At 36.8% G+C, this 14,527-nt stretch overlaps 1 protein-coding gene across 1 annotated transcript; it reads right to left on the bottom strand.

Annotated features, from left to right (window-relative positions):
- Positions 1–275: 275 nt before the first annotated feature.
- Positions 276–14,398, bottom strand: SRD5A1 (steroid 5 alpha-reductase 1). Its single transcript, XM_062567983.1, has 5 exons — positions 14,076–14,398; positions 11,312–11,478; positions 5,101–5,202; positions 3,610–3,760; positions 276–505 (listed from the first exon to the last, which is right to left on the bottom strand). The coding sequence occupies exons 1-5, from the start codon at positions 14,396–14,398 to the stop codon at positions 439–441; spliced, it is 810 nt and encodes a 269-aa protein (XP_062423967.1). The 3' UTR covers positions 276–438.
- Positions 14,399–14,527: the final 129 nt, after the last annotated feature.

The following is a 14,527-nucleotide window of genomic DNA, read 5'->3' as shown; positions in this document are numbered from 1 at the left end:
TCCTCAGAACAGTGTGGCTAGATCAGATGAAAATAACAGAAGAGTGTATAGACAAAAAAGGAAGCAACAGAGTCCTGTACAGTATGGTAGTTTCCATGATGTGAATTCAGATACACAAGCTAACGTATTTATGATGGTGCTCCAGAGCTAGAAAAGCATCTCCATTCCTATTACCGTGTCCAAGAGATTGAGTTTTCTTTATCTTTCTTTCTTTCTTTTCTTTTCTTTTTTTTTCTTTCTTTTTCTTTTCTTTTTTTTTTTTTTTTTTTTTTTTTAGAGGAAAAGCAGTAATAATAATAGCATTGATGCAAAGGCTTTGTCACATTGACGATCGGAGAATATTAGCTGGCTAACACTTACAAGGTGTTAGCTGTTCCGGAGAGCAGACATTTCAAAAACACCATTACCAACAGAATGAGATCTTATTTCAAGCACAGCTCAATATAGAAATGGAATCAAAATTTTTCTCGACTTTGGGTAGTCTTCAAATTTCTCAAGGTACCAGCTGCAAAATAAAGATAAAAATCTGATTAGTATTGCATCTTCAAAATGCTGTCAAGGAAATTTAAGTAATTGAACAATACTTTCAAACTATTTGCTGTATTTCTTAGGCTCTAAATAAAAAAAACCTGTCTTTAGAACCTACTCTGGATAGAGTATCACACTCATCCTAATGAAATCTAATCTCTAACTACAACAGAACAAAGCTACTGCTGCCAGCAATGGGAAATCATAATAATATAAAATTAAATATAACATAAATATAATATTAAATATCAAATAATAGATGCTGTGAGAGCAGCCAGGGAAGAAATGGCCTGTTGTTGTAAAAGGTATAATGCTATGTATCATATTGTAGAAGCAGAGGTAAAAATAATAGCCAAAGGAATAACACACACGGAATTTTATAAAAACTACATGTGGAAGCAAGAAATATTTTACATACTGAAACAACAGTCTGTTTTGGACTATAAATTATTTGGAGATAATTTGGACTGAATTATCTCCAGTTCCTGTCAGGACATAGATAATCTAGTCAGACACCAGACTAGCCCTACTGCTAATTCCTCTCAAACACCTTCACTATTTTCAAATACAAACAATTTCAAAAGAACACATTTATAGCACTACTAAATATTATTCCTTCTCTGATCATCTTGAGAAATATATTTCCTACCATTTTCAAATATTCCTTGTTCTTCTACTTTAACATGGGAAATAGGAACTAATTTCCCCTCAGTTCCACTAAGGTGCAAGTATTCATATTGACAATAATTAAAAGATAAAGCTGGGATAAACAGAGAAGAAACACTGACTATAAAACTAAAGCGCTGCTTTTGGTGCTCTGCAGATCTTCGCTTTCACTTTAGGATAACTGTTTGTGCCCTATCTGAACAGTAATACATGCAGGGGAAGCCCTGGGGATCCTTCTGTGGGAGACATGCATTTAATGATCACCTGCAACTGTGGGATACATTTTTTTTACATTAGTTAAATTCTTCAGTGATTTATTCCAAGTTTTTTCAAACTGAACAGCCAAAAATAATATACTTCACTTAAATGGATTGGATAGTCTTTAGTTCTTTTTTTTTGTGCACCTTTTCCATTTTTATGGATTTCTCTTTTAATGCAAATTATTTTATTTAACAACCTTTATCTTTCTATCATTTTCTATAAAGAACTCTGAAAGAGTTCTCTCAAGGCTTAAGATGGAAGGAAACAAACCACAGAATCTGAGCCTTAAGAACACAACATATCTGTTATCATAGCCTGTTATCATTACCTGCAGTTCCTGGAAGGGGAATTACTTAAAACAATGGAGCAAAACTACAAAAAACTACCAAAAAAAATCCTACACAAAAAGAAAAAAGAAAAGAAAAAAAAGAAAAAAAAAAGAAAGAGAAAAAAGCAAACTCCTACAGTTGGATGCAATAATTCTATACAACAGTGCAGGCTGGGAACTGACAGGCTAGGTAGAAGCTCTACAAGGACACCCTGGTGAACAAGTTGAACCTGAATCAATAATGGATCCCTGCAGTTATGAAGGCGAACGAAATACCAGGCTACTTTAGTAAGTTTGGAGCCACTACATTAAGGAAAGCACTTATTTTCCACTATTCAGCAGTTGAAAGGCTGCTCATGAAGAACATGTCCAGTTTAGGTCTCCTAGTCCAACTGAAACATCCAAGAGTCTGGCAGACAGTCACAAAGGTGGTTAGGTATCTTGAACATGTGATATATGAAGAAAAGGTGAGTGAAACAGGTTTGATCAGCTTCGAGAAGAGAAGATTAAGGTGGAATCTAATTGCAGTCTTCTACCGCCTACAAGGAGATTAGAGAGAAGACAGAGCCAGGCTCTCCTTGGAGGCACACAGCAAATGTGTGCCTCCACAAGTGGCAGGGGGTACAAGCTGCATCAAGGAAAATTCCAGGTGGACATAAAGAAAGAATTCTTCCTCTTGAGAATGGGAAAGCACTGCATGAGGCTACTCAGAGAGGTATTGAAGTCTCTATCCTGGGAGACATTCAAAACTCAACTAGATGAGCTATGAGCAAGCTGATCTTGCCTTGAAGTTAGCCCTGGCTGATAACTGGATTGGATGACCTTCAGGTATCTCTTCCAAACTAGACTGTTCTGTGACTTGGCTGGTAGATAATAAAACAAAGGGAAATGGTCCCAGGCAACAACTTGGAAGGTTCAGGTTGGATATTAGGAAAAAATTGTTCATGGAGAGGGTAAGGGAGAACTGGAGCACCCCACAAACAAGGTGAAGGAAAATCTCCGTCTCTGGAGGTTTTTTGAGGCTCTGCTAGACAAGGTCATGTCTATCCTGATAAACTGTTGGCAATGGCAAATTTCAGTCCATTTCCTCCTTAAATTGAGGTTTACTTCTTACGCAGTTGAGCTTCCTAGTGAGAACCAAAGCAAGAATCTGAAAATAACCAAAATCTTTAACACTTAAATTATAAGATTAAGGTATTCAAATTATCTTAAATGTGCTATTCCTTAAGGATAATTCTTCCAAGAAACAAATTTTCCTTCAACTTGATTCTTCTGTTAACAGAAAAGTCAGCATGTGATTACAGTACATTATCAGCCTGATGGTTTATTTATAGAATAGAGACTTTATTAAATATCATTTATTAGGCAGAAGAATTATTGTCATGTTTTTTTCTATACACTTGATAGATTTATAGACTGTGACTGTTATGCAAGCCTATAGAATGATTTTTAATCTTTTTTAATGTTACAGAAAGAAGTTTGAGCTTCAAGGGAAAGAGGACTATGGTACATAATCAAGTAAAACAATTTTCCTACATGAGTCTATAATCAGTTCAGGCCCAGAACGGACTATGTTCATTTAACAAAAAGTAATTATTTTCACCTGATTGTACACTGTGTTCATTTTCGTTATCCTTAATACTACCACATTGAAATCTTGCATAATTTAATACTATTCAGAGAGTATTCTGTATTATTCAACACTGCAGTAGCCAAGTCTTTCATAAGAATTGTACCTTATCATGTATGTACGTTACAGAACATTTATAAAACAGAAATGAAGCGTGGCACAGAGACAACAGAAATTTTAAGACACAAATACTTACTGGTGGTGCTGTTTTGCCCGTGAACTCAAGATGAAAAGCGTGCACAATGCAAATGCAAGACTTTGAATGGTGCAGCAGGCAAGTGCAAACCCAAACCATTCCAGGATCTCTCCAAAAAAGTTGGCTCCACTGACATATTCGAACATTCCTCCTAAAAAGCAGGACAGATTTATTCTATTAGCACCTTAATCATGGAGAGTTTTAAAGCTCTCTCTTACTGGAAGTCTAATACAAGCTATGTCATCCATTTTTCAGTTAATATAATTTTTAAAGGCAGGAGAAGTAGTATTTTCAGTTCAAGTTGTGCAATGAAAAATTACTTATGACCTCATTCTAGAGCACAGATCTTCTCCAGCTCTAATTTTCTTCTTTAAATCATGAAAGAGAAAAGCAGATTTACTAATATCAGAAGCAATTTCATGCCTCTATAGATTATTACTTTAAAATAATATTAAACTGGCTCTTCAATCATGAAATCAACCTTTCTAAAATGTAAAATACATCTGGCATTAGTTAGGATACAGTGTTTTATTTCTTCATTCTATTGAAGTACTTCAGAAATTAAGTTAATGTTAAACACAATCCCAACTACTATGAATTAAAGTTGCCATATCTTTTACTGAGGCAAATTTATTCTCTGGCTTAAAATGTGTTGCTCTTTTGTTCCTGTCTCCAGCTAGGTCTAAAGAAAGCTTACCTTAACTACTTCAATCTTGCCATTCAGTGAAATAAGTGTCTGTGTTAGACATGCTGTACAGCCAACTATTCATAAATAGTATTTACATCTATTAATGATACAAACCAACCTCAGAGAAACTGCAGAATTCAGAGGTACTGAATTCTGGGCTATTATTTCCTATCCTCATAGTGTGTAAAATGCCTGGAATAGTCTAATGCTTCCAACAGTATCAATAAGGCTTAACCATTCTTTAAGCTTCATAAAAAGTCCTTCCATAATCTGTATCGTCCCATGAAGGACAAAACTAATAAAGTCTATTTTCCTTCGGATTTCCATCCTCTCTCCCCTGCATTTTCCTTGCCTTTTCTGATTCCTTGAGATTCATTCCTCTTCAGATATGTGACAACAGTCATGGTGTACACAACTGCTTAAGTATTTAAATGCCTTTTGCCTTTCCCTGGCAGTGGGATGCCAATTTATGTTTTTTCTTTCTTTTTTTTTTTTTCTCTCTACCCAGCTGCTACGTCTCCTGAAAGTTGTGGAATGCTGGGTTAGATCCGTACCACTTTTTAAACTAGAATCAAAACTGACCACGAAATTCAAAGGTTTGTGCAAACCACATGATATCATGTAACTTACTCCTTACGATACTTGGCTTAAGAGAAAAATGTTTCCCAAACTGTGAAATTACTTCTTAACATAGATAACAAACTCCTATTTCTAATCTTATTCCATCATATCTCCCCTAAAATATACGAAGCTTTAGAAAATTCTTCTTTTGTTATATAATTTCTGTAATATTTTTTACTCACCTCTCGGTATCTTATAACCATGTTCCCCTGGTTTTCTCAGATTTCTAAGAATATGATCAGAATGAATATTGATTGCCATGCCAATCAACCACCCTAGAAAACCTGAAGAGAAGTATTTAAAACAGTAACTTTAATACACTGAGTTGAAATGCTTGATCAGAAAATGACCTACAGTCACATTTCTTATATTACATATTAGGAAACATATTGTCTCAAAGTAGTATTAATGCAAGCAGTATAAGAAATTCTAGTGATACTATACATAATCACAAATCCATACTGAGCTCTTCTGTCAGTAGAGCTCACAGTAATTAATAGGTCTCTTGATAGGAGCAGTACTGTGAGTATAAACTTTTATTCTTATGTTGCTGACTTATATAAAGGTGTGTATATTCCTCTACCTTCTATATAGAAAATCACCAACATTTTAAACAAAACTGAGAGAATCAACCATTCTGATTCCTACGAAAAGGACATATTTTTCTTCTTTTTCACTAACAATAAGCTAGAGTTTTCACAGCAGACAACTGCACAATAAAAAGAATAATAAGATACAGTGGATCCAGATGCAAGACTGGCAAAGACAGTGTAAGCATGTGCCTACGTAAGTTAGGTTTAGTCTTTCTAAACTTAGTCTTGCTGAGTACTGTGCGTAAGGAGCTTGCATCACATTCCTTTAGTAATGTTCTACAAACAGAGAGAAAAAGGTTGTACTTTTCAAAGACCACAGAAGAGCTTCTGTCTGTCTGTCTCAACTTCAACCAAGTATCATTCCCTTTTCTACGACCTAAACCCAAAATGTAGTCTAAGACATCCACAACAGAGACTGAATGCTAAAGGTTTCAGGCTTCAGAGGTAAACAAAGGATTACCAAATCTGTACTGAATTTCACATTTACAGATCTGTCAGCCTGGCAAAATAGTACATCAGTGTGAATACTGTTCATATGACATGAGCCACAGAACAAAGGTAAATTTCAGTCATTTGCCACTTCTCAGCTGTGATCCTATTTCTACTGGGTAGAAGCAAAACAAAGTAAAATACTGAACCAGAAAAAAAAAATGTATGTTTAGGTTGACATTCTTTTGAAAAGTATGGAAATAGCTTCTGCTTATCTTTGACTTCCTTTGAATATGTCTGGTGACATTAGCAACAGGGAGAAGTTGGAGGTACACAATAAATGTTATATTATCTTGATTACAAAATTATCTGAAACAGCACTAAATTGTGAGAGAATGGAACCAACTTGAATATAACCTAATTGTGAAGACAGATGCGTGAGTAGGCTCTCATGAAGTCTTACAACCACCACCACAAAAATGTAAAGTAAAAAAAACAGAAGTGAAAATTGGAAAAAGTGATGAGTGTTCTCACAGACAGTAGGTAGTTTTCTTCTACCTATTGCTTGCTTTTAAAAAAAGCCAGCCACAACATCCTATACTAGCCAAGGCCTATGATTACAGAAGCTGAAACCAATATTTTTCTGTTCTAAATTGTTAGTTGTGGGTCCTATCAAAGCAGCTGATCTAATAAATTAACCTCCACAATCCTCAAAGACCTCCAAACAAGCCAAACATCTGATTTCAGACACTCCACACAATTGGTGGAATCCACAATGCAAGATCAGAGACCATCGTTTTTGCTTGCTTTTTCTTTTTTTTTTCTTTTCTTTTCTTTTTTCTTTTTTTTTTTTTTTTTTTTTTTTGCATATGCCACTCCTAAATGCTGAGATCCAGCCTAAAATTTTAATTTAATACCAATTGGAAAAAGACTGTAAAATTACTGGAACTATTGAGTGACAGAAGCTGCAGTAACGGGAACTACTTTCTCCCTGAAGAGCATGCCACTACTAACAAATTTCATTTGTAAGCATAAACTAAGCTGGAGCTTTGCAGCCTCATTCAGAAAAGCCTTTAATAAGAGTAAATTTTAATTGTTCGAGATATTTGTAAATAAGATGTATGATATTAAGATGTATGTATTATATTAAGGAATTCTAGCTTAAACAGGCCTACACAAACTAGTTAGAAATCATTCTGACTAGCTATTTATTTACATCTTGGCTGCATGCTGCTTTGAGGGGAAAAGGAAATAGCTAAAATGCTGTCCCGAACTACACAAGAGGTAAGATCGCATGAGATCTTACCACACTGTCTGAACAAAATGCTGGGAAAACTATGTTCTTACCATCTAAGTGACTTCTACACAGCACAGACCTTGTGTCAAAAAATCAAAGGGAAAGACGTAGAGACCATTTCTTCTCCAGTTTCAGCTGTAAATAGGCACCTTGTATGAACTGACTGTAAACTTGGAACTACTTCTCCTGTTATCACCTGATACTACTTAGGGTCACATTCATGCCACTGATCTCTATGATTTGAAATATCAGGCTCTGATACGAGAGTTTCCTATTAGCATCAACAAAGAAATACTTTTTAAAAGGAAAGAAAAAAAAAAAGAAAGAAAAACCCAACCCTCTGTAGTGTTTGAAGCCGAAATGTTGATTGAATACCAAGTACTGAAAGCCACAGCAAACTTATTTCTTCTGGAATCAGACCCCCAAACTCTGTCTGGCTACATATTCTTCTTCAAAAAACAAAACAAAACAGAAACAAACAACAACAAAAAATACATACACACAAGAAAAACAAACCCTACTTGCTGCATACTTTGTTCATTTATTAATTCATGTAGTCATTCATGCATTCATTTGGGGACTGTCCATCCTAGAGAAGATTGGCGGGGGAGGGGGGGAATCTTCTCAATGTGTATAAATATCTGAAGGGAGGGTGTCAAGAGGATGGGGCCAGTCTCTTCTTGTTGGTGCCTAGTGACAAGACAAGAGGCAACAGGCACAAATTGGAACACAATAAGTTCTGCCTGAATATAAGGAAGAATTTCTTTCCTGTGAGAGTGACAGAGCACTGGAACAGGTTGCCCAGAGAGGTTGTAGAGTTTCCCAACCCTTGCAGATACTCAAAAGCTGTCTGGACAAAGTTCTGTGCAATGTGCTCTAGGTGACCCTGCTTGAGCAGAGGGGTTGGACTAGATGATCTCTGGAGGTCCCTTTCAGCCTCAACCATTCTGTGATTCCTGCTTATACTGCACTGTTCTTTGATTATCTGAATATATCACCACTGAAATAATATTTAGCAAAAGTTAAAAAACTCTTTTAAAGGTCTGTCTTAGTATTAACAACCAGTGGGCAGCCTGTTCAGGAATAGTTTTATTTAACTTATTATTGAGAATCAAAGTCCTTACAATGAACTCTGGACCTCTGCAGACATTAACTTCTGTATCACAAACTTAGCATAGGATGGTGTTACTCTCATATCACTATTCATATAAAACTTATTATATAACACAGAAGGAGATGTAACTATTTTTGATCATAGTCAATTTTATTTAATCAGTTAAGTACCTGGAAAGTCCTAACTCATCATTCAGTAAAAGCAGGTAAGTTTTGTTTTATTTTTGGTTGCTGCCTTACCATTATTATACTTGGACAGATATGAATAATCTCCCTGACACACACACGAAGAGCATTGCCTACCTCTTTCCAAAAAGAGATTCAGCCAGTTAAAAGTAGTCAGAATTTATTCCTTCCACACAAGAAATAGAATACAGCTTAGTACATGTAGACCAAAGATCTATTTACACAGTTACTTTCTGAAGAAGTACTGTTGAAAAGTTGGAAATACCTGATATTTTCAGGTATAAAATATCATTATAAAGCTATCATTTTTATATATTCAAAAATGAAACAAAAAATAATGCTTAAAAGTAAATTTTTATTTTGAACTCAGCACTATATTGTGCTTCAATATTCAAATTGTCTGCTTCTCTTAACACTGATGACCATATCAGTTTGCTAATTGTTAGAGAAGAACAGCTGAGCAGTACCTAGAAAAGTTATAGGGATGCTATTCATGCAACTAGATGAGAAGTGAATATTACCTCTATTCATACAGTAATTTCAAATAAAGTCTATTCAAGTTACTTTCTTAACAAGCACACAGATTAAATGTAACATCTGAGAAGAATAATCATTTTCTTAAAAGAGGAAATTAGATTTAATTTATCATTAGTTTGAAATGCTATAATAATTTTGTAAAGTGTTATCTGTGTTCTCTATATTTATCATATAGCTGGAAGGTATAAAGCTTAAATCTGAAGTTTGTAAAACAGAATATGAACTACTAAGAACATGTCAGATAAAAGCAAGCTGTGGTCTTTTTGCACTATTTCATCAACTGTTAACTGAATTTGAAGTTTTTTTTTTTTTTTTTTTTTTTTTTTTTTTTTTTTTAAGTTTCCATTGAAAGGAGTCTGGTTCACTGCTCTGAGTTAAATCAACACACCATACACAGGGATTGAGGGAACCACATTAAAATCATATTGCTGCTCCAAATCTATTGCTAGTCTAGATTAAAGGTATTACTTTCCCAGCATTAACTCCTAAAAATCTGAAAATAGACATTCAACATGTATGTTAAGGATCTACAGATGAAAAACAGTTCTTCAAAGCCCTGCACGCTACCAGTTATTTAGCCTCATTCCTTCAAATCTTTTTCACCACAAATTTAGTTTACTTCAACTTCCAGCTACCAGACCTTGTTTGTCTGCTACTTTGAGACACATTTCTGTTCCTTACATAACTTCTTATAGACTGAAGGAATAATTTCATAGCAAGAAAACTCATTTGCCAAGGAATGTTATTGTTTGTTTTTTCTTCCCAATCTTCTACTCAATTTTCTTGTTTTGTCCAGAGGTGTAAGGTATTGCCAGATATTTTTGAAAGCTCAGAGCATAGTAGTCCAATTGTTCAGGATGTACCCAGTATACAATAGACCCATTCTGCATCTGAGTGCCCAAAACTGCAAGTACAAACTGCAGGTGTTTGAAGCTGGATGTTTGGAGGTACGTAGCTAGGATATACACAAAGTAGTAGCTATAAATATCCACTATTAATGCTAAAAGTCAAATTATATTGACCTGCACTACAAAAAAGTTGGAAAGAGTAGAAAAGAGAATTATTGGGCTTGACTGCTTAGGAGTCCTATCATTTTTTTTCCAAATATTTATTGCAATAGTCTCCTTAAAAAAAGCAATTGAGTAACATTACAACAGATGCTCTGTATATCAGAAATGTTCAGCTTCTTAATTGTTAGGATATCTTTTTATTGTAGCCTTCTAGCCACAGAGATATCTGCCTTATGTTGAATAGTGCAGGAAGTATATATTAATATATATCTTCCTAACTGGTATTATTTGCCCACACATACACTTAAATTTTCAAAACTGGAGACAGCTATGTTTATGTTTACATCTTTTTGGAAATTCTTGAAATAGAGCATTCACAAAGAAACCCAAAGGAAAACAAAACAAACAAAAAACTCAAAACACACACTCAGCAAGACTTTTGTTATTAGCTTAAAATCTTTCAGTAAGGAGGATTTGATTTATGCTTCTTGACTCATTGTTTGTTTACAGTGTGGTATTGAGATAACCTTTTGATTATGCACTAAATTAGGATACCAGAAGTCTAAATGTAATATTCCATGTTGCAACAGATTCTTTGTACAGTTTGGTCAGGTCCATTAGAACCAAGTTTAAGGAGACAAGAATTTCAAAGATACAGTTGAGTGCCAAGAGAATTTCAAGTATATCCAAGTTTCAGTTCCTACTGAAGTCATTCCTTTGTGCCTCAACTTTTCAATTTTTGGAGAATAAACATGTCCTCCAAATCTGTGCAAAAAAAAAAAAAAAAAAAAAAAAAAAAAAAAAGAAAGAAAGAAAAAGAAAGAAAAAAGAAAAAAAAGAAAACTATGTGGTTTTTTTGTTTGTTTTGTTTTTTCCCCTAAGCCTGTCTGCTGCTAGTTTCATTTAAGGCCTCCTGGTTCTTGCACTGAATGTGCACACGACCCTTATCTACCTTTTTCATACTGGTTGTGGTTCTACAGAATAAACATGGGAATAAGCTCATCTAATATTGAAGCTGTAAGAATAAGTCTCAATTCAAAGCTGGAAGTATTTATCTTTTTTATTTTACACCTGTGTTACAGTAAACAAGACAAATTTACTTAGAATACGGAACAATTACGATAAAATTATAGAATGTGATTGGAGATATAATCAAAATATAGTAAGCAACCATAAGAAAAAAGTAAACCTTCTACTACTGATGTTCTCATAGCATGTTTTAACTTACCCGCAATGAAAATAGGCTCCTTTAACCAAGTTGAAGGGTATTCTGCATAGTTGCTTAAGCTTCGACCTTGCAAGTACCCATTGTAAACACAGAACAGAAGTGCTAGTACAAAAGTGAAAAATGGTGTTGGCTTTCCTTCCCGGATCAGAAGAGGAAATATGAGTGCCCTATAATGAACAGGGAAAGAAAAATTACATTAACAAGCAGAAAAGATATTTGTGTCCAAACCTGGAATCCATGCTCCATATCCTGCCTTCTGAACCCTCATTAGTCTTTGATCCCAGTTCAGAGGAATAATTATGCTTCATCACCTAAAAATTTATATTGCTGCCTAATGGGAGTTAAAACCAGGCTTCTCCCTCCCCTTTTGAGATATATATTAAAAAAAAAAATCAAAAATTCTCTAAGGCAATTACTTTGAGCACAGTAATAAAGAAAACTGATGTTAAGCTCAACATTCTCATTTGATCCAAAATTCTAAATGGTACAGTCAAACATTCTGCAGCGAACTTGGTCTCAATCTCTACACAAAATCCATTAGGACTTCCAAGCGCAGAGAGGGAAGGAGGAGAAAAAAAGTCAACCTGTAAAACATTGTAATAGATAAGCCTTCAGTCTAACAGAGACACCTTGCAACTAACCTTTCTATCATCATCCCAAGTATTCTTTATCTGTACAGAATGTGAAACACTAATAAAGGTGAGCTACTATGAAATCCTACAGCTATGTATCTATCTAAATATACACACAAACTATATAAACACTATAAACACATACAAATTAAGTGCATATATATGAAATACATAGACACACACATTATATAAATCCACCCCCACAACTGAGCTGGAAAACTAGAACAAATCAAAAAAAATGTGGCTAGACCAGTCAACAGGCCAACAAGATACACCTAATAGAGGGGCACACCTGTGATCTTCTGCATACTGTGGGCATTTTTGCTGATGTGAATTTGTGAATCTGTCACACTTCATACATTGTGCAATTCAAGTTGCAAAATTTGCAGATCTACTAGATATTTTGATATCCTCAATACCTACACAGCCCATGTTATCAGTGAAAAATCTGAAATACTCATGCTCTTGGCAGGGAAAAGGGGAAAACACCCCCACACACACACACTCGATTGAAGGGATTGAACAGGACTTAATTGATCCATTGATCCAAGTTTCTTTTTTTTTTCAGGGCAGGAAGGAAAAAGAAAAAGAAAAAAGAAAAACACACACACACACACAAAAGCACAAAAAGCCCACAACAAAAATCACTTAAAACATTAACTGCTGGGCATTGAAATCTGTCTACTCTATGAAACCTGGTAAAAACAAATTCACAATTGCCATTCCCTCTGAGAATGGAATCCTGACTGCTTACCTGGAAAATCATATAAGTAAACAAACAGGCTCCAAACAAACAAACAAACAAAGCCAAGTGAGGCTTGTGCTCTTCCCCACATAACTAGTCAAGTCCAGATCACCTACTGACTTGGTTAGAATCTATGACAACAGAGCACTTGGATTAAAGTCTGAACATTCTGCAAGTATTTTCCAACTACCCTAGTCTTTCAAATCAGCCTTTTCAGAGGAAGAAGCAAAACCATAACAAAGCACTCTTGGCTTGGCCAAGTCACCAGGATAACTAATGCATTATTTCCCTCCATCATGGGCTTTTGGAATACTTCTTTCAGGCAAAAGCTGAAGTCTCTAAAAGTAAATACCAGCAGACAACTTGTAACAGCCATTCAATTTTACACTTCCAATTACAGTACCAATCTCTCTGCTGGATTGGTATGGTGACAAAATTATTTGCTGATTATTACCAGTAACTATTGTTAATGGCTCAAAAGGCACAGAATAGTATTATTTGAGCTCCAGCTCTCCCAAGTAATTACAGGAAGTACTGGAATGTCATTAAGGGCATAGCAATATGGGCCAGTCAGACCAGGCTTTGCCATTATCTTAATAAATGCTGTTTTGAAACATGTAATTACAAAATAGCTCCTGTGTCACAATATTAAAGTTACATATTTAATACCAATCTGAACACCCCTTGTTGAAATACTTGCCGTTAAGATTACTTGATCAAGTGATAGCTTAATAGTATGCCAGCACAATAGTTATGATTGCAGCACACGGAATACAAAAGAAGCATTTTTTATTCTTAATCTAGTGTGCTATATCAATTTCTTAAAGGTGCAACATCACTGCATTGCACATCCAACAACAACAGCTAAATGCTTGCAACATTGTAATTACATATAAGCATGTATATTTTATATCAAAATGTACTTATATACACATATATACTTATATTACATACATATAATTATCTTTGCAGCATTACAAATTTTTCCCAGCTCACATCAAGACATTAAATCTCTTAAGGAAAAGAAGCACAAAATACTTCAGCTGTGATTATAGCAAACAAATTAGTTACCAGCTGAACTTTAATCCCTGCACTCAGAAAACTCAGAAAAGCAGTCAGGTATTTGTGTCGATAAGTAACCTTGAACAGGCACAGAACTGCACTTCTCCCTGCTCTAGCCACAGACCCCTCACAACAGCGGCAAGCGCCAACACTACAGCTCGAAAATCGCTTTTTCTCCCGAGGGTAAGCCGCCTCCAGCCCTCCGAGCAAGGAAGCGGCCGCGGAAAGCCTGGCCCCCGAGAGCAGAAGCTCCGCAAGCACTCGCCGGCTCCCCGCTGCGGGCCCGGGTCCTGCTCGCCCCGGCACGGCGCGCCGCGGCCCGCACCTGTGCGCGTAGTGCACGACGAAGAGCCCCAGCAGGACGCCGTTGGGCAGCTCGGAGACGCGCGCGGCGCCGCTGCAGGCGGCGAGGCCCAGCGGGATGAGGAGCGACGGCAGCTCCTGCAGCAGCCAGGCCGCCCGCGCCGGCAACAGCCAGCCGAAGCGGCGCGAGGAGTAGCGGCCGTACGGCATGGGGAGAAAGCACAGCAGCAGCGCCGAGCCGGCGCCCAGGGCCACCAGCCCGTAGGAGAGCAGCTCCAGCAGCCGCTGCTCCGCCGGGCCCGACAGGCGCTGCCAGAACCCGCCAGCGCCGCAGGCAGCCCCCATCACCCCCACCGCACCGCTCGCCTCCCCCGCGCCCGCCTCGGGGCCGTCATTCATGCGGCAGCGCCCCCCACGCCCCGCGCAGCAGCGGCCCAATCAGCGCCAGGGCGGGGCGGGGCCGCTCCCCGAGCC

Source organism: Rhea pennata, chromosome 2, assembly GCF_028389875.1.
Source record: "Rhea pennata isolate bPtePen1 chromosome 2, bPtePen1.pri, whole genome shotgun sequence".
NCBI lineage: Eukaryota > Metazoa > Chordata > Aves > Rheiformes > Rheidae > Rhea > Rhea pennata.
This window is presented reverse-complemented; position numbering and strand designations above follow the sequence as displayed.

Coding starts and splice junctions, on each gene's coding strand:
- SRD5A1 (XM_062567983.1), bottom strand. CDS start 14,398: ATGGGGGCTGCCTGCGGCGCTGGCGGGTTCTGGCAGCGCCTGTCGGGC. Junction 5,203..11,311: donor GGAGCCTATTTTCATTGCGG/GTAAGTTAAAAC, acceptor ACTTCTCTTCAG/GTTTTCTAGGGTGGTTGATT. Junction 3,761..5,100: donor TGGTTATAAGATACCGAGAG/GTGAGTAAAAAA, acceptor CCTGCTTTTTAG/GAGGAATGTTCGAATATGTC.